General features: G+C 40.0%; 1 protein-coding gene across 5 annotated transcripts in view; it reads left to right on the forward strand.

Moving 5' to 3' along the window:
• The window catches only part of LOC124146020 (armadillo repeat-containing protein 3-like), a 30,434-nt gene that overhangs the window by 3,762 nt on the left and 8,358 nt on the right, over nt 1-18,314 (forward strand). For 2 of the 5 annotated variants that reach the window (XM_046516050.2, XM_046516052.2), the window contains exons 6-20: nt 274-449; nt 1,294-1,420; nt 1,592-1,731; nt 2,362-2,500; nt 2,941-3,057; nt 4,825-4,977; nt 5,322-5,430; nt 7,567-7,743; nt 8,671-8,743; nt 9,295-9,431; nt 10,341-10,465; nt 11,268-11,406; nt 12,255-12,380; nt 14,019-14,123; nt 16,442-16,564. In XM_046516050.2, coding sequence (XP_046372006.2) covers nt 274-449; nt 1,294-1,420; nt 1,592-1,731; nt 2,362-2,500; nt 2,941-3,057; nt 4,825-4,977; nt 5,322-5,430; nt 7,567-7,743; nt 8,671-8,743; nt 9,295-9,431; nt 10,341-10,465; nt 11,268-11,406; nt 12,255-12,380; nt 14,019-14,123; nt 16,442-16,564 — 1,966 coding nt within the window. The remainder of the gene's footprint in view (nt 1-273; nt 450-1,293; nt 1,421-1,591; nt 1,732-2,361; nt 2,501-2,940; nt 3,058-4,824; nt 4,978-5,321; nt 5,431-7,566; nt 7,744-8,670; nt 8,744-9,294; nt 9,432-10,340; nt 10,466-11,267; nt 11,407-12,254; nt 12,381-14,018; nt 14,124-16,441; nt 16,565-18,314) is intronic. The other 3 variants (XM_046516053.2, XM_046516054.2, XM_046516055.2) reach the window with 3 other exon arrangements.

The following is an 18,314-nucleotide window of genomic DNA, read 5'->3' on the forward strand; positions in this document are numbered from 1 at the left end:
AAATAGTGGTTAGGACACACTCTACAACTGACCCTTCAATTCTTTGTTCCTGAATTTGTTTTGGAATGGAAGTTTAGCATCTGTGCTTGAAGTGTGTAGTATTTTAGGACCGGTGTCAATAGCTGATTTTGTTACGGCCACTGTGATAGATTGATAGCAGTCTTGAATCAGTAAGTTATACAATTTAGACTATAACTTGAAATACTAAATATTCTTGAAGCAGATACTTTGCTGTGAGTCAGCCTGTATAAGTGCTGTCCTGTCTCTCCCCAGAGGACACCGTTGTCCACGAGTTCTCCGCCCTGGCTCTGTCCTACCTGGCCACAGAGTTCTCCACAAAGGTCTCCATATTCGAGAACAACGGCATCGAACCCCTCGTCAAGTGTCTATCCTCCACAGATCCTGATGTCCAGAAAAATGCCATTGAAGCTCTTGCCCAGATGTTACTTGTTAGTATTCTGTAATTAAAGTGTTCTGTGATGGAAGATTTTGTGATTAGTATATTGTCTTTTGTCTGGTCCAGACTAAATTATTTACCGACTGCCATCATATAGCTGGAATATTGCGGAGTGAGGCGTAAAACAACAAACCAACAACAACAACAGCCAACAATAACTTATGCAGGGTTCTACACATTTGCCTTGACCTTATTACCATCTAAAAGGTGACTATGCTTGTCGTAAGAGGCGACTAACGGGATCAGGTGGTCAGGCTCGCTGACTTGGTTGATGCATGTCATCGATCCCAATTAATCACTGGATTGTCTGGTCCAGACTCGATTATTTACAGAACGCCGTCATATAGTTGGAATATTGCTGAGTGCAGTGTTAAACAACAAACCAAACCATAAATCTTTGGAGTGGAAGCATCTGATCCATACCCTGGTTAATCCAGGTCCTTTACTAGATTGCTCAGTTATGTTTCTTCCAATTTCTACCTGTATCCTGTTTAGGCCATGTTTTATACATATTCTGACTTGTGCGTTGTGGTTTTCCCGAAAATTGAGTTGACATATCAGGGACTATAAATTTGAAGAAGACATTATAAGAATTTGACACATCCAGTATGGAACTTTCAGGTTAAAATAGTGATAGTGTTGGGGCTGGAATGTGAGTTCAACACAACAGGATTCGATCCATCCCATCTGAGTTCAGCACAACTGGGTGCGACTAATTAAAGAATTGAATGGCCTGTTTATCACTTGTTTGACTTGTACTTACTTTGCATATAGTTTTTATTTGCTATTATTGATATGTAGTGTTAATTATTACTGACTCTCCCTGGTGTATGTAGGACTACCAGACACGAGGTGCCTTGCGGGAGTATGATGGCCTCCAGCCCATGCTAGACCTCCTCAAGTCCGAGTACGCCATCATCCAGAAGCTGTCCCTCCTGTCTCTAGATCGGGCTTCACAGGATGGTGGGTCCACTATGTCTGCTTCTTACAATATGTCATGAATATTGAATAATTTATCAGCCAGAGAACCTGCTGGAAAAATGAAAGCAATTTCTGTTGTATAAGACCTAAACACTACAACCCTTACATGGGGAATGTTGACCGGTAAGGTCTTATGTGGGCTTCTATTTGTAGCGGAAAATCGAGCCTCATTGAGAGAGCTGGAGGCGATCTCCCACCTGATCAAGTTCTTGGCCCACCCGGAGTGGAACGATCTGCATGTGATGGCGGTGATGGTGTTGTCTAACCTGCTGGAGGATGTGGAGAGTCTGGAGGTAGGTCATCACTCGCCTCATCCAACCTTCCAATTTGTTACTTGGAGTGAAACACACAAGCCAAACCTATGGTGTAGCCTCAAGGTTAAAGCATTTACTTTTATGCCTAAGGCCCTGGTTTGAATCCCCAAATGGAAACAATATGTGAATCACATTTCTGGTGTCCCCACTATGATATTGCTGTAATAATGCTGAGAGTGGTGTAAAACAATACTCACTGACTCACACAAATGAGGCCAAGTCCCCGGTTTGAATTACCCCTATTGGTTTAATGTTTGAAGCCCAATGTTGGAGTACTTTGTAATATGTTCTGTTGCTGGAAGAAAATTAATACCTCTGTCACATACATGATGTTTTCTCTCTGTTATTTGTGTAAATTTAACATAAATGGTCCATAAAAACAGAGCTGATTGCTTTAAAGATGAAAATCTAACTGATTAATAATTAAATGACTAGATTTATTTTGAAAGCCTTTAATATAAATTTCATACTCTGTGGGTTGCTGTTTACTCTTCATTTTTAACCCTCACATACATTAAAAAGGATATCTGTCTAAAGGATTTGTTAGGTTTTGCAACGCGTTTTAGTGATGTACAATTGTTAATGCTATGAATGTGTCTTGGTATCCAGCAAATCAAAGAGACTGGTGGTCTGAAGAGGCTGGTGGCAATCATCACTGACCAACCCCCTGTGGAGGAGGAGACCAAGGGGGGCAAGGCGGACAAAAAGGCAGGGTCGCGCGCTGGCAAGAAGAGTGCCAAGGGAGAGGGTCAGTTTCCTTTATGTCTGTCACAATGTAATGCAAGCACACTTTGGCATCACTTGTATATCGATACAATTGTTCTCTTCCATCAATATGTGAGTACTCATGATTGATTTGAACATCACTTAAAGAGACCATATTATTGTGATAATCCACTGTGGTGCGTTCATGAAAACATGTTATTATTGTAGAAATTTGTGGCTGAAGATTGATGGATTGGAATGTTTTAAAGAAAAACATTTTACCAAAAAAATGTTGAAAAAATGTGAAAAGTAAAATTATTGACTGTTTCAGTTTTTCCTCATCAAAACATTGTCTTCACATTCACTTTTGCCTTCAGTAGCAAACATTTTAGAAAATTAGTGAAATATATTCATCCTAATGTTGTAAAAATTGCAGTGATGTTTTATGTATTCCATTGTCAATCTATCCATTCTGCAATGCAGCCAAGAAGGTGATCGAAGAGAAGGATGAACAGTCCCCTGGAGGAGATTCCATCATCCCCACCCTCCCCGATGTCAAGATGAGTGCCGCTCGAGCCATCGCTCGGTCAGCACGCAGTGGTCAGTATACATCTATATCACATTGTTTGAATGAATGTCTGTGACTGACTGTGTGTTATCATGTCCTGTTTGTGTTGACTTATGTCATCATGCCCTGATGGTGTGGACTGTGTGTCATCATGCCCTGATGGTGTGGACTGCATGTCATCATGCCCTGATTGTGTAGACTGTGTGTCATCATGCCCTGATGGTGTGGACTGTGTGTCATCATGCCCTGATGGTGTGGACTGTGTGTCATCATGCCCTGATGGTGTGGACTGTGTGTCATCATGCCCTGATGGTGTGGACTGTGTGTCATGCCCTGATGGTGTGGACTGTGTGTCATCATGCCCTGATGGTGTGGACTGTGTGTCATCATGCCCTGATGGTGTGGACTGTGTGTCATGCCCTGATGGTGTGGACTGTGTGTCATCATGCCCTGATGGTGTGGACTGTGTGTCATGCCCTGATGGTGTGGACTGTGTGTCATCATGCCCTGATGGTGTGGACTGTGTGTCATGCCCTGATGGTGTGGACTGTGTGTCATCATGCCCTGATGGTGTAGACTGTGTGTCATCATGCCCTGATGGTGTGGACTGAGTGTCATCATGCCCTGATGATGTGGACTGTGTGATCATGCCCTGATGGTGTGGACTGTGTGTCATCATGCCCTGATGGTGTGGACTGTGTGTCATCATGCCCTGATGGTGTTGACCTTGTGTCATCATGCCCTGATGGTGTGGACTGTGTGTCATCATGCCCTGATGGTGGAGACTGTGTGTGATCATGCCCTGATGGTGTGGACTGCGTGTCATCATGCCCTGATGGTGTGGACTGCATGTCATCATGCCTTGATGGTGTGGACTGCGTGTGATCATGCCCTGATGGTGTGGACCTTGTGTCATCATGCCCTGATGGTGTGGACTGTGTGTCATCATGCCCTGATTGTGTGGACTGCATATCATCATGCCCTGATGGTGTGGACTGTGTGTCATCATGCCCTGATGGTGTGGACTGCATGTCATCATGCCCTGATGGTGTTGACCTTGTGTCATCATGCCCTGATGGTGTGGACTGTGTGTCATCATGCCCTGATGGTGGAGACTGTGTGTGATCATGCCCTGATGGTGTGGACTGTGTGTCATCATGCCCTGATGGTGTGGACTGCATGTCATCATGCCTTGATGGTGTGGACTGCGTGTGATCATGCCCTGATGGTGTGGACCTTGTGTCATCATGCCCTGATGGTGTGGACTGTGTGTCATCATGCCCTGATTGTGTGGACTGCATATCATCATGCCCTGATGGTGTGGACTGCATATCATCATGCCCTGATGGTGTGGACTGTGTGTCATCATGCCCTGATGGTGTGGACTGTGTGTCATCATGCCCTGATGCTGTGGACTGCATGTCATCATGCCCTGATGGTGTGGACTGCATGTCATCATGCCCTGATGGTGTGGACTGTGTGTCATCATGCCCTGATGGTGTGGACTGTGTGTCATCATGCCCTGATGGTGTGGACCTTGTGTCATCATGCCCTGATGGTGTGGACTGTGTGTCATCATGCCCTGATGGTGTGGACGTTGCTTCCAGCGTGACTGGAGTGTATGTCATCCTTTTAGCACTAAGACCACTTTGTGGAACAAGGCCAGGTCTCCTTTCACAGACTGTTGTGATGTAGTGTCACATATGCACTCTCACTTTGCTGTGGGGGAGAGATTCTCACATATATTATTCATCATATAGCTAGTTCCTACATAACGGCCTGCTTCCTCCCTTTTTCAGTGGAGAACCGTAAGATCCTACACGAGCAGGAGGCTGAGAAGATGTTGATTCATCTGCTGTCTCATGAGTCAGTGGACGTACAGAGCGCAGCAGCCCAGGCTCTCGGCATCATGTGTGAGAACCTCAGCAGCAGAGACTCCATCCGCGAGTGGGGTCAGTCACTTGTTACAGTTTATTATGACATATGGCTACTGACACTTTAAAACATAACTTCAGTATAATTTTGTTTTAGTTCTATTACTTTACCACTTTATGTTGGTTCACATAACTGCTTAGTGCGACAAGGTTTAACTTTGGTCAGGCCATTTCAAATATTCCATCATTAAAGTTTTTTTCTGTCATTCAGATATGTGTACCGGTACATTGATCGTTACTAGATGATACTGTTAATTTTGCTGTTGTATCTGTCCATGAATAGTATTAAAGGTTTTGGGAATAGTCACTCCCAATGGTTGTTTGTATTAGTTGATGCCTGAAGGTATTTATTCTTGTTACAGAGGGTCTAGCACCTCTGATCAGGCTGCTCAACTCGGAGAGTGGAGACGTGAAGGAATCTGTGACACTAGCCCTCACCAACCTCACCACAGCCAACTCCACAAACTGCAAGTCAGTTGTTGCACAATGTTCTTTTTACATCGTAGCAGACAGTAATAGTGATTAATTGGAATCTCAACTGTGTGTCTTTTTATATTTAACATATCAACACAAGTCGATAAAAGTTGCCGCAGAGTTTTAAACTTTTGTTAATGAGTGTCTTCATGAGGATGGAATTCTATTTATCATCCAAATCGTTCTTCCAACTTTTTCAGTTTGTAAACAGCAATAACCAGCGTCTTTAGTCTAAAATGTACAGTGAACCAGCCTCAGTGGTAGAGACCCATGCTTGCCGTAAAAGGTGACTATGCTTGTCGTAAGAGGTGACTACAAGATCGGGTGGTCAGGCTCGCTGACTTGGTTGATGCATGTCATCACATCTCAATTGATGGAATTTTGCTAAGTGTGGCTTTAAACAACAAGCAAACAAAGAGATTACTGATTGAGATCTCATGGAGGCTGATGATGTTGCAGTGGTCTTCTAAACTTTGAGATGCAGTTCCATTATAGCCATATCTCCTAGGATATCACGCAAACGATATCGTCTGTCTAAACCAGTTTTGGACGATAACATGATGTATTGGTCCAGCATCTGGCACCTTATGCTTATCATAATAGATGACTAAATGAGGATTTGTTGGTCACAATGTGTGCTGATAGTGTGTCATCATACTCTCATGCAGTCAACCACTGGTTTGTCTGGCTCAGCTAATTATTTACACCTGCTGTGATATAGCTGGAATATTGCTGGCTGCAGAGTAAACCATTCATTGTATCTTTTCTTCAGATTTCATTGTCATCCGCAATCTTGTTAGCCCAGTTGATGGTGTGACAGCTTGTCATGGAGCTGATCAGAGTTTGATTCACTACATGAAATGATTGTTGAAACATGATGAAAGACATCTTCCCAAGGCAAGGGAGTTAACTGACAATAAAGGCCGGAATATCTGAGTTATATTATGGCTGAACTAACAAGTCTATACATAGTCAATTAAAAAATTGTTTAACAAATTTGACATCTGATTCGTAAACAACATGGTGACTGCCATGCAGATTTTGGACGTTTGCAGGATTTGCAAAGCATGTGTATCGCCAATTGGGCGTTGACAGATATTTTCCAAATCATTTCATTTTTTTTATCAATGTGCTTAAGTGATTTAATGCACAATGAGGTAAGACCTGTTTTAGTACAATATAGATCTTGATTACCGATCAGATCGTCTTGACTGGGTGCCGTCATTTTCTTTGAAGCAAATGCAAGTGAAAGGAGGGGTTGAATCTGATTGGTCGATAGGAGGGACAGCCAGTGGTGGTGGTACGAACAAACCACAACATTCCAGCCTAGTTTGACATGAGTGGAAACTAGACTTCTATAGTCAGTTAAGTCCCTTGCCTTGGCAAGATGGATGACATGAGTGGGAACTGGACTTCTATAGTCAGTTAAGTCCCTTGCCTTGGCAAGATGGATGACATGAGTGGAAACTGGACTTCTATAGTCAGTTAAGTCCCTTGCCTTGGCAAGATGGATGACATGAGTGGAAACTGGACTTCTATAGTCAGTTAAGTCCCTTGCCTTGGCAAGATGGATGACATGAGTGGAAACTGGACTTCTATAGTCAGTTAAGTCCCTTGCCTTGGCAAGATGGATGACATGAGTGGAAACTAGACTTCTATAGTCAGTTAAGTCCCTTGCCTTGGCAAGATGGATGACATGAGTGGAAACTAGACTTCTATAGTCAGTTAAGTCCCTTGCCTTGGCAAGATGGATGACATGAGTGGAAACTAGACTTCTATAGTCAGTTAACTCCCTTGCATTGGCAAGATGGATGACATGAGTGGAAACTGGACTTCTATAGTCAGTTAAGTCCCTTGCCTTGGCAAGATGGATGACATGAGTGGAAACTAGACTTCTATAGTCAGTTAAGTCCCTTGCCTTGGCAAGATGGATGACATGAGTGGAAACTAGACTTCTATAGTCAGTTAAGTCCCTTGCCTTGGCAAGATGGATGACATGAGTGGAAACTGGACTTCTATAGTCAGTTAAGTCCCTTGACTTGGCAAGATGGATGACAGATCACTGAGATAAGGTTTGTGTAACATAACCAGTTTATGATTGTCTATACCATGTATGTGATATATGTGTTCCAGTGAGATGATGAACCTGAATGGCCTTGACCCACTGATCCAGCTGTTGGCAGACAGTCGGGAGGAGGCTGTAGCCAACACCGCCAGCGTCCTCACCAACCTGGCGCAGGAGGAGGTGCTGCGTATAGAGTGTCTCAACCGCGCTGTCGTCTCTTCCCTCATAGACCCTCTCAAGACCAGGTAGGGGATACACTCCATGAGCTTTACAGACTTCCTCCAGGGTAGACAACAACCTCCGTGGTCTTGTAGATTGAGCATCTGCCTTGAGAGTGGAAGGTTGATTTTTCGATGCCCAGCCGCATCATACCAAAAAACAGAAACAGATGGTACTTGTTGTTACCCTGCCTGACACTCAGCACTAAGTGGATAACACAAGGACTGGTCTGCTCAGCATCATTATACTGTGTCTGAGTGGTGTATTCATGTTTAACTGTGGCATGGTATCTCAATGGGCTAGCACTATAAAGCTTGCATTAGTCTGGACAGTGACAGAAACTGAAAGTTTAAGTCCACTAGTCCTTATAATGATAACATACAGCGAAGCCCTTAACAAGGGTAAATTTCTACTAGTCCTTTGTCAACGGTTGGACAGTTTGGCAAGGACTAAAGGACTAGTGCCAATTTCTAACCCTGCATGAATGTTATGTTACATCATCTCCTTAAAATTATGAATCTTTAATATGTTGCATGGATGAACCCAACCTTGGTGTCTCTTAGAATAATGTTCAGTTATTATTTTATCAAAAAACCAATGTTTTACATTGCAAACCATTTACCCTTGTGTGAACATATTTTCAAATACAGTAAACTACGGTTATAACAAACTCAAAGGGACCATTAATTTTAGTTTGTTATAACCGTAGTTCGTTATAAGCATATATACAGCATAACTACAGCAAATAGTCGGGACAAAAAAGCAAGTTCGCTATATCCGTCAGTTTGTTATAAGCGTGTTCGTTATAAACGTAGTTTACTGTAACTTAATATATAATGTTGCAAATATTCCCGAAAATAATGAGGTGAGCATCAGGTCTACATGACTATTTTTTCTGAAAAAAAGAAGAGAAAAAGTGAATTTTGAGAGATTGCTATTATTCATCATTTCAGCAACACCAATGTCCAGAGTAAAGCAGCTCTCGCTTTAGCAGCCTTTGTGTGTGATGCTGATGCCAGGACAGAGGTGAGACGTCCAGCCTTGTCTCACCAGCACTGCATATAAGCACTTGTCTGCTTCACTGGGGCTTCCAGGGGCACTTCTGTTGCCACTTGTCAGTATTATCTTGTCATATATTACACAGAGCCTGTGAACCCGGCGAGCATTCCGGGTTATGATTGGTCCCCAGCAATCTATGCTGGGTGTAAGAGGCGACCTAATGGATCGGGTGGTCAGGCGCGGTGACTTGGTTGATTGTGTGTCATTGTACCACAACAGCATGGATTGTTTGTTATATCAGTCACTGGATTGTCTGGTCCAGACTTTGTTTATTTACAGACAGCTGTCCCATAGCTGGAATAGAGCTGAGTGTGGATTAAACAACAAACAGCGTGTGAACGCATTTGTGCAATGTGCAGAGTTCTGTCCCTTTATCTTAGTTGATGTGAATCCGAGATTTTACTGGTGATTCATTCATTGTATATTGCAGTGTTTACTGGTGACTGGTAAACTTTGCTTCATCTAAATCTGTGCAGTTAGGTCCTAATACTTACAGGTGTGTTCTTTGTTTCTTCAAGCTACGTGTGTCCGGTGGAGTGGAGCCCTTGATTGTTCTGTTGCATTCTGGGAATGATGAAGTGCGGAGAAACACGTCCTGGGCCATCACAGTTTGTGGTGTGGATGAACCTACTGCGACAGAAATATGTAAACTTGGGTGAGATATGTGAATATGATTCAATAGGTTACTGCTTTCCTTGTTAGCTGTTAAAAGATGTATATCATAATCAAGTTTCATTGAAAAAAAATATAGCCAACAGACATTGGCCAACATGCCAAAAGCAATCTTTTACTAAGAGTGTTATATCTCCATATTTGACAAGACTTACTGTAGCTGTAGCGCTAAGATCATTTTAGGAGTGGGATGCTGATCAAATAATCTTGTTAAGGTATTGTCAAAGATATATCTTCTTTTAAATAAAAAAGCTTTAGAGCTTCACACAAGATGGCTATGATTAGCCTAAAATATTTTATAGTTTGATGTTTTTAGAAAAAAAATAGATATTGCCATGGAGCCTTCAATTAAGAATCCTGCTGTGAAATAGCATCATTTTCATGTTTCCAATAGAAGACTTGTGTTAATCATTATATTGTTGTGTACCTTATATTGTTAACATGTTGAACAATCGTTGACCAGTCCATATATAATCCTCGTAATTAACTATCCTGGAAAGACTTTTTGATGTTCCCTTACAGATTCGGACAACCCCAAAATAATGAATAATGGGAAAATTATTTACTGAAAAGCAATATTTTTTCCTTTGCAATAATTGATCCACACAAAAGGTAAAACCGAAAGACCAGTGTCACAAGCTTAACTAACACCACTCGTAGACAACATTCTCAGAATATCTGCTCAAACTTCTGAAATGTCTTATCTAGATTATGCCCACCTTCTGACCAGCGCCTGTTCCACAAAACAATCCCATACTTTAACTTAGGCTTATGATAGTGCGAAAATCACTTTGTGGTATGGGGACCCTGAATTCTTAAAAAGAGACCTGTAACCTGTGTTGAACACGCCTTCTATGCCAGACAGTTGTAGATATATGTGGGTGTGTTCCAGTGGTCTGGAAGTCCTGCAGCAGATTCAGATGTCCAGCACGCGACGCAGTCCCTTCGCAGATGCCGCACTCGAGAGACTGCTCGACAGCAACCTGTCCGCGAAATACGCCCTCTCGGGACATCTAGGTACACATCCCTGTCACAGACACCTGGAAGATGTTATGTCTTACATCAACCCCATTTTGACTAGTCATTAGTAGGTGAACTGGATGTGGGTCAGATTATATCCAGTAATGATGAGAAGTCAGTAACTCTTGTTGCTATAGATGCTCTGTTGTGTTTCTCTGTATTACAGACACTATTGCCTAATATATGATTTTGTTCTCTATCATTAGTCTTTATACTTTTATTATTATTATGATTTCAAAAAATGTTTTAATCGACACGGAAAATATATTTACTTAGTCAGATATTATATCTTGTTGGTTCTCAATAACTATTTATCACTGTTCAAAATGTGTATGACCGAAGTGGCAAAATTCTTCTATTTTTTTGTTGAGAATATGTAATCATACTGTCTTGTTAGGTTGTTCAGAAGAATGTTTGTGGAACTAGTTATAATCCCATTTCCACATCTACCAGCTTAATATGTATCTGGAATTTACTGGATTCAGTTTAGAAATACACGTGTGGGGATTCTGGGTAAGTCCCATGCCACCTCTGCCTGTCATAAGAGGCGATCCTATGGATTAAGGTAGGCGATCTGGTTGATTGGGGGTCGGCGTTCCGGTTGATTGGGGGTCATCATACCTGGACCTTGTGGATTGTTATCACAATGTCAATAACTAGATTGTCTGGTCCAGAGTTGATTATTTCCAGCTGCGGTCATATAGCTGGAATATTGCTGAGTGTGGCGTTAAACAGACAAACAAAGTCCAGAAATATCCCACTGGAGAATGATCTTTCACGACATGTCCTATGTCTGTAGGTAGTGGGAACCTGATAGAAGATGGGTTCTTTGATGCCGGTCAGCTGAAGGCAGGCACCAAGTTCCTGTCCCTGGAAGACTTCTGCAAACAGGAGATGAATGACAAGAGACCAACGCTGCTCATCAACTCTAAACAAGAGTGAGTATACACCCTGGTGGTTGTACAAAGACACATTCTATAGAGAATGGCAGACAAGATGACTCCTTGATCTGAATGTTGTGTATTAAGCTAGGTTCATCTGAATCTTAGATAATCAGTCACATATTTTAGGAAACACATGCATATTGAGAGAAATAGACGATACACAGACTTTATAATATTGACAGTGCCTGATGTACAACAAAACATAGAGATTCAGACTCACCAGACACCAGAATATAGTCCTACATATACATGCACATTTCAACATGCAGAGACACTCTACTTCCAATATACGAACATGTAAGGAAGCACAAATGTTATAGTTTTATAAATGTTCAATTGTAGTTGGTTTATTAATGGGATAATAGTTTCAAGGTGTTGTGTGATAATATCTTTGTTTGTTTGTCTTAGATCCTGATACTGTCGTCAAGCACATTCCTATAGTAGTATATTAAAGCAGTTGTAATTCATAAATTGTGTCTACTTTGTGATTTAATTTTGATGAGATTCTAACCCCTTCCTCCCCTACTTTGGCATTTTTAATATTTTCTGTTCACATTTTCCTATGAATGTTAGTCTTTAAGGATTTATTTAGTTGGTTCAAGGTAAGCTAAATATTTATTCATTATTTTTTCCTGGTTAAGAAGGGTACGCATTTGAAATAATCTTAAAAAGTTTGTGGCATTATACCTCATAGGATTAGACTGCCATTAGCCTAGCAGTGACCTGGCAACAACAGACATCACCATAGCAGAAGATAAAGTCAGTGGTTATAGTCGACCACAGGTGATCTAACAAATAGTATATCTAAAGTGTGTGTTAAACTTTACATGTATACATCTCAGGAAAGTTGAGGTGAAAGAAAGTCCACCTCCACCACCTTCATCAGAACCTGATTCAGAGACAGACTCTCAACAATCACCCGGACACGGGAATAGGCGGTTGTCATGGAAATCCATTCTAAAGAAAAAGTATTGAGAATAGACAATAGCAAGATAGATAGAAGCTTCTTTTCTGACAGAAATGTTAACCACTCTTCCCCTGATCTTCCATCTGTCTGTAAATGATACAGAGGTAATGGAGGAGAAGGGTTAAGCTGCATCCATTGCAGCATCTCTGTATAGACTAGAGTCAGGGGGATGCGCCATCAGAAAGGAGAAAAGCTTTTTGCTTTTTTCATACTGTTTCCTTTCCTGAGATCCTAGCGAGCTGCCTTGCAGGGTGATTTTTCCATCACCTGTGAATCTTGACATTTTCACTTTTTCTCAGAACCAGCTTGGCTTTATTAGGGTTGCTGTTTGTAAACATCCATTTAAATCGAAAAATGAAATAACAAATAAACATGTAATGTAAAAACCTTTTTAAGATTTTCCTTTCTCTGCAACATTCCTTTGTTCAATAAGGTGATCTTTTGACCTCATCCTTCCATCAGAATGAATATCATAAGCAAAGATAGTTCCTGCTGTTTGTTTACTGTATTGTAGTTAAACATATGCAAGTCAATATGAAGTCTTGTGTCAAAACCTAACTGTCATCTCTCTGAGGGCATGGGTGGCCGAGTCGTCCTAGGCGCCTAGAGTTGCGTCCCTTGGGCACATCAGGAACCTATGATTGTGGGTTCAAATCCCACTTCGCCCTGATTATGTTTCTAGGTTTGCTTGTGTGTTTCACCAAAGTGGTAAGCATCTAATACCTGCAGATAACTGGAACACTGTTGAGGCCGGGGATAAACCCAACTACTCACTCACTATCATCTCTCTGCAGATAATGTATAGGTCCTACTTCAGCTTTGCTCTTTGTTAGCAGCAGTATAATGGTATTGCTCAGCGATATTGTTTTTCTTCTGTAACAATCAGAGCTCCAGATAAGCTGCGTATCTGTGTAAAATACGCATCAGAAATACAGAAATACGCAGTAAAATAAAATCCAAGCGTATCAAATACGCAATGAACATTACAGATACGCTACAAAAATAAAACTTGTGCGTATCATCAAAATATTGTGAAGTAACCCTGCGTATTCGATTAGCAAATCAGCAACTTATTTCGAAATTATAAACGGGCATTCCGTCAACCTTGCTAAACTCCACGATGACAGTTACATCATGATCATTTGCCATCACACTTTCTTGTGTAAAAACTAGTGGGTAACAGAAATTTGAATACCCAGATAGAATTACTGATACCCAATGATTTTAAAATTCATGTGTAAAATACCCACAACACCAAAAGCTTATCTGGAGCTCTGAACAATGAAAGTAAAAAGTCAGGTGATTTTCAGAACAAATCCTAGATAGATGTATTTGACATTGGTATAGTGTTAGAGTCAGTAGACGACTAATCTAGCAAGGATAGTCCGAAGAACGTAGTAAATTTATTCATAGATTAGAATTAACTTTGTATACTTGTATTTGGTTTAGATAAATTAGAAAATCATGATACAAAGCTGTTTTTATCATATAGTTTATTAAATGATTTTTGGTAACTTCTTCACTATAATTTTCATATTATGTAAGCAATGCTGAATTAATGTTGTTCAGAAAGTGTAATTAAAAGTAGAATGGAGTGTATCCTCATGTAACCTGTTGACTGTCCACGTTGTGTACCTAGGCCGTCCCCTCCCCCCAGGCAGGAGGATAATGAAGCCCTGAAGGCTGACAGCTCCAAGACAAGCGTCTCTGGGAAGTCATCTCGAACTGGGCGAGAAACTAAATCGTGAGTTGCTATCATTATTCTAAAAGTCATATATACAGTGTGCAAGAACTTTTTGGACTGTCAAATTACTGCTTGGATTCAGAAGATTGTTTTCTTCATCTTCTCAGTTTAATGTGTCTATTATTGTACAGTAGTTGAAAATATTGTTATATTTTACTAATTAATCAGTGCCCTGTAAGGGTCACTGTTTACTGTGTTCGAGCTCTGCCACCACTGCAATTGGTTTTCTTAACCATGCACTTATGACAGATGTTAGATACTTCATACCTGATATAACTCCTATTTTACCCTGGAGAATCTTTCTGATATATGATTGGATGGCATTAAAGGTCAAGGTCACTCAATATGAACTAGGTGTGCAAAGATTGTGTAGAAGATAACTTGAGTATTTATGAATGGAACTTAATGTATATGATCTCTAAGGTAGGGTCTTGATTGTATTAACATTTGGTTGACCTCCATATGAGGTCAAGGTCACCAGAGGTCGAATTATGGAACATGGTTTAAATTTCATGAAATTTCAAATGAATTCATGATAAATCTAAGCATTTTCCAATCACTTATAATTGACTCTCAATAATTAACTCAAAACCTATCATATGACATGGTTGTGTCAAATGTCAAGGTAACTTTCAAGGTCGTTCACTCATGAAATGACTTGTAAAAAGTTTCATTTAGGAAGTATGAGCAGTTTGATATGTACACTACATATTTGTAACACCATCTAAGTTAAAAAATGTAACATTCTCACATGAGATTGGATGAACTTAAAGCTGGACTATTGCTGACTGTGGCATAGATATGTCAAACAAAGCTCAGTATTCAGAGTGTGATGTACATATGGTTAGACAGAATATCCCCTATGTAGCCATGGTATTTTTAACAGTGTGCAGCAAGCCTAGAACAAGCTTATCAAAGAACCACTTTCAGCAATCATTTCTCTACCTCAGTGTCTATCATCATACAGCGTTATGTATTGACAAGATCGTCAGTTTACCCGTTTATCAAAATCTGTCATCTTTCACCACTTAGGTATACAACATGTCAGCTGATATCTTAACATGAACCATAGGTAACAGACACAGCCTAGTAACATATTTGAACATTTTGGTGTGTTGTTATTAAAAATGTGGCATTTATTGCTCTTTAAGATTGGGAACATTCCTGTCGTGATAAGATGTAATTTTCATAAGAAAAACATACAAGAAGGAAACATCTTATCCTATGGAGACATCTCTAAAGTGATCTTGTCAAATTGATGACTTTACTGTAATAATATACAGATTTCTCTCATCACGGGGAGTCTTTACATGGGTTCTGTTATGGACCCTTTTGTTGCATCAGTAAAGATTGATAGCCATTTTATCATATACTGAAACAGAATGATGGCTTTATCGTAATTACATCACTCTGGTGTTTAGGAATGGCTTGGCATGTTAGGTGTGTCTTATCTGTTGGAGTTGGGTGTTTTTATAATATCACCTGTATCAACACTGGTGGTAGGAAGAGTGTTGTCATCAATATAGAGTAGCTCGGATGGAGAAAATGTCTGCAAATTGGTTTGAATATTTAGGTGTCAGAAACTTGGTTCATCTTTTTTAACAGTTGTTACCAGGGATTTCAGCTAAAATATCATTTGGGACTGTAATTTTCTGGTATCCTTGATAGTGTGTAACAGAGTCATTCTCAAAATACATATATGATCTCCAGTTAGTGAGAGAGTCTGAATAATAAGGATGCCACTGATATGTGCTGCAAAGTCCTTGTCACATAAACTACCTCGTCAGTATAATATATCCTTGACAGCAGCTTCCCTTGATATATTTGAATGCGAGACTTTGAATGTTTCAGGTGTACAACCATCAACTTGAACTGAACCTTAGATTTACCGATGTGGCACTACCATGTCCAGGAGACAGAAAATTAACATTTTATTGTACTCGTACTTCGACAAGTCAAACTATTCTTCAATAATAGAATCAAATTTTCAAAAATCTGTTTATTGTGAAAGTACATTTTTCACCCAGTTCATCTCACCGCCACATTGTGTGGCATTAAATGGTGGCTGACAGTTCCATTCATCCTGCACATGGTGGTGTCAAATCCTGCTCTTTGATGAGTTCTGTAGAACCTAGTACAAGCCAAGTTAAGAAAACAGTTGTGATAAGAAAGATATTGTCAAATTTGTCATACAGACAGCAGTAGACTCTGGACAAGAAGACTGAGTCTGCACTTCAACAAGTGAAAATATATAGGCTTCCTCATTCTTGATACCAATGGTGTGTTCAAATGCTCAACTAATATATTTGCATGTGCAGGAGAGAGGAGGTCAATGAACCTATGTCTCCAACTGAACAAGAAGCAGAGCCTGAGCATGAGAATAGACATAAGAAATCTGCCCCGCCCAAACGATTGTCATGGAAAACCATTATCAAGAAAAAGTATTGAGATAACAGAATTAGATAGACATTTATCAGCTGCAGTTAGAGACATATTAACCCTATTTCCCTTCTTCACTTCCCATGAAGCTGTGGTGATGTAGATGGGGAAGTCATGTACTGCTTGAAGCTGTAGAAGCTGTACAGCTGGGGTAGTCCATCTGTTGCTGTAGACCAGATATCAACATAGCTTAAGTAAATATTAGGGCTTGTTTTGCTTTTTCTCTTTTTTTAAATAAGAACTTTAAACAATTTGTAGTTTTTTTTATTTTTGCTTTTTCAGAATTAAATAATTCTTGTATTTTTGCTTTTTAAGCAAATAGTATTTTGCTTTAATTGCTTTAAATTCTTTTTTTCAGAATAAGGATTTTAGAGGAAACTCATTCAATTGACAATTCTCACAGTGAAGTCTTTTATGCATGAAGACCATGTAGCTTGGGATTTTAACACAAATCTCTGATTAGGTTTGAGGTTATCGTGTCATAGTCAGAAAGGCCTAATCATTAAGAATTATGGTCTTTTAAACACTCTTGTTATTGCTGTGAGACATTGTAAAACATCCTTACATCCTTACATTACAATGCTTACATTGATGTTGTAAACAGTCATGTTTTTATGAAGATACATGTACTTAAATAATGTATGTTAATGTGTTTAGCAATTGCAAGAAAAGGTTAATAATGAGTTTTGAAAATAAGCAAACAAGATATTATTTATGTAAACTTGTGGTTAATAACAATTTGGCAACAAAGCCATGTATTTTTTACGGCATTATAACACAGTGAAAGTGGTGAGTGAGATTTACAAATGGAAATATCACATTTATCAGCCCCTAAGGAACAATGTCAGCCAGTTTTGTTGATCTGGGCAGGGTTTTGCTGGATTCCCAGCTGAGGAACATGTTGTAAAATCTGCAGCTGGTTCTGTAGATGCTGTTTGCCAACAATGTAGTGTCTTGTGTGTATTGGTGATACTACTTCCCTGACAGCAATCCCCACATGCCGCATTAAGCCCATGCCATGTCTGAATTATTGTTTTGTCTCGACCATCATGTTTGTGAGATTTTCATGTGATGAATGTCAGAGAGACAAAGTTAGATTCATCATTTATTGATTGAATATGTTAAAGGTTAATTTTAATTGTCAAACTGATATTACTAAAGGGGTATGGCATGGGATAATTGACAAGTTTGATTATGAAATTTGGTGATGAATATGAATCTTAGCAGATAATGATTACACACATTCACAGTGTCTTGGTTACATGCTCAGTACAATGTCTGGACCTAGGAAACAGACAGCAGCCACTGAGCATGGCTCCACTCTTAGGCCTCAGCCCTTCCTACAAGCACTGACACATCACTGCTTCTTTGCCAGCTATGACTGAAGCTTATATTGCTTATTTGCTTTAACACACTTTAGCCTGCATCATGTCACAGTGTTATCAACTTCAGTTGTTACCTACAGGGGGCAATGGAACAGCCATTAGGATCAAGGAGCTCTGCTACGTACGCTATAAGTCTGATAATAGTGTCTGTGTCAGAAGTTTCAAGAGTAAATATGCCATGACCCACCTTAGGATGGTGTCTTCAGTTAGATTGATATTCTGATATTTATCAGTATGTATTTCATTCCTATGACTATGAACACAAAGTGAATCTTGGATATGCTGAATGGTTTAAAAGATACATCCTTGTACATATACTACTTATGTTTTGCATCTAGCTGCCTTACGTTTCTAAGAACTTATACAC

Source organism: Haliotis rufescens, unplaced genomic scaffold, assembly GCF_023055435.1.
Source record: "Haliotis rufescens isolate VD_foot unplaced genomic scaffold, xgHalRufe1.0.p SCAF_7, whole genome shotgun sequence".
NCBI classification, from domain to species: domain Eukaryota; kingdom Metazoa; phylum Mollusca; class Gastropoda; order Lepetellida; family Haliotidae; genus Haliotis; species Haliotis rufescens.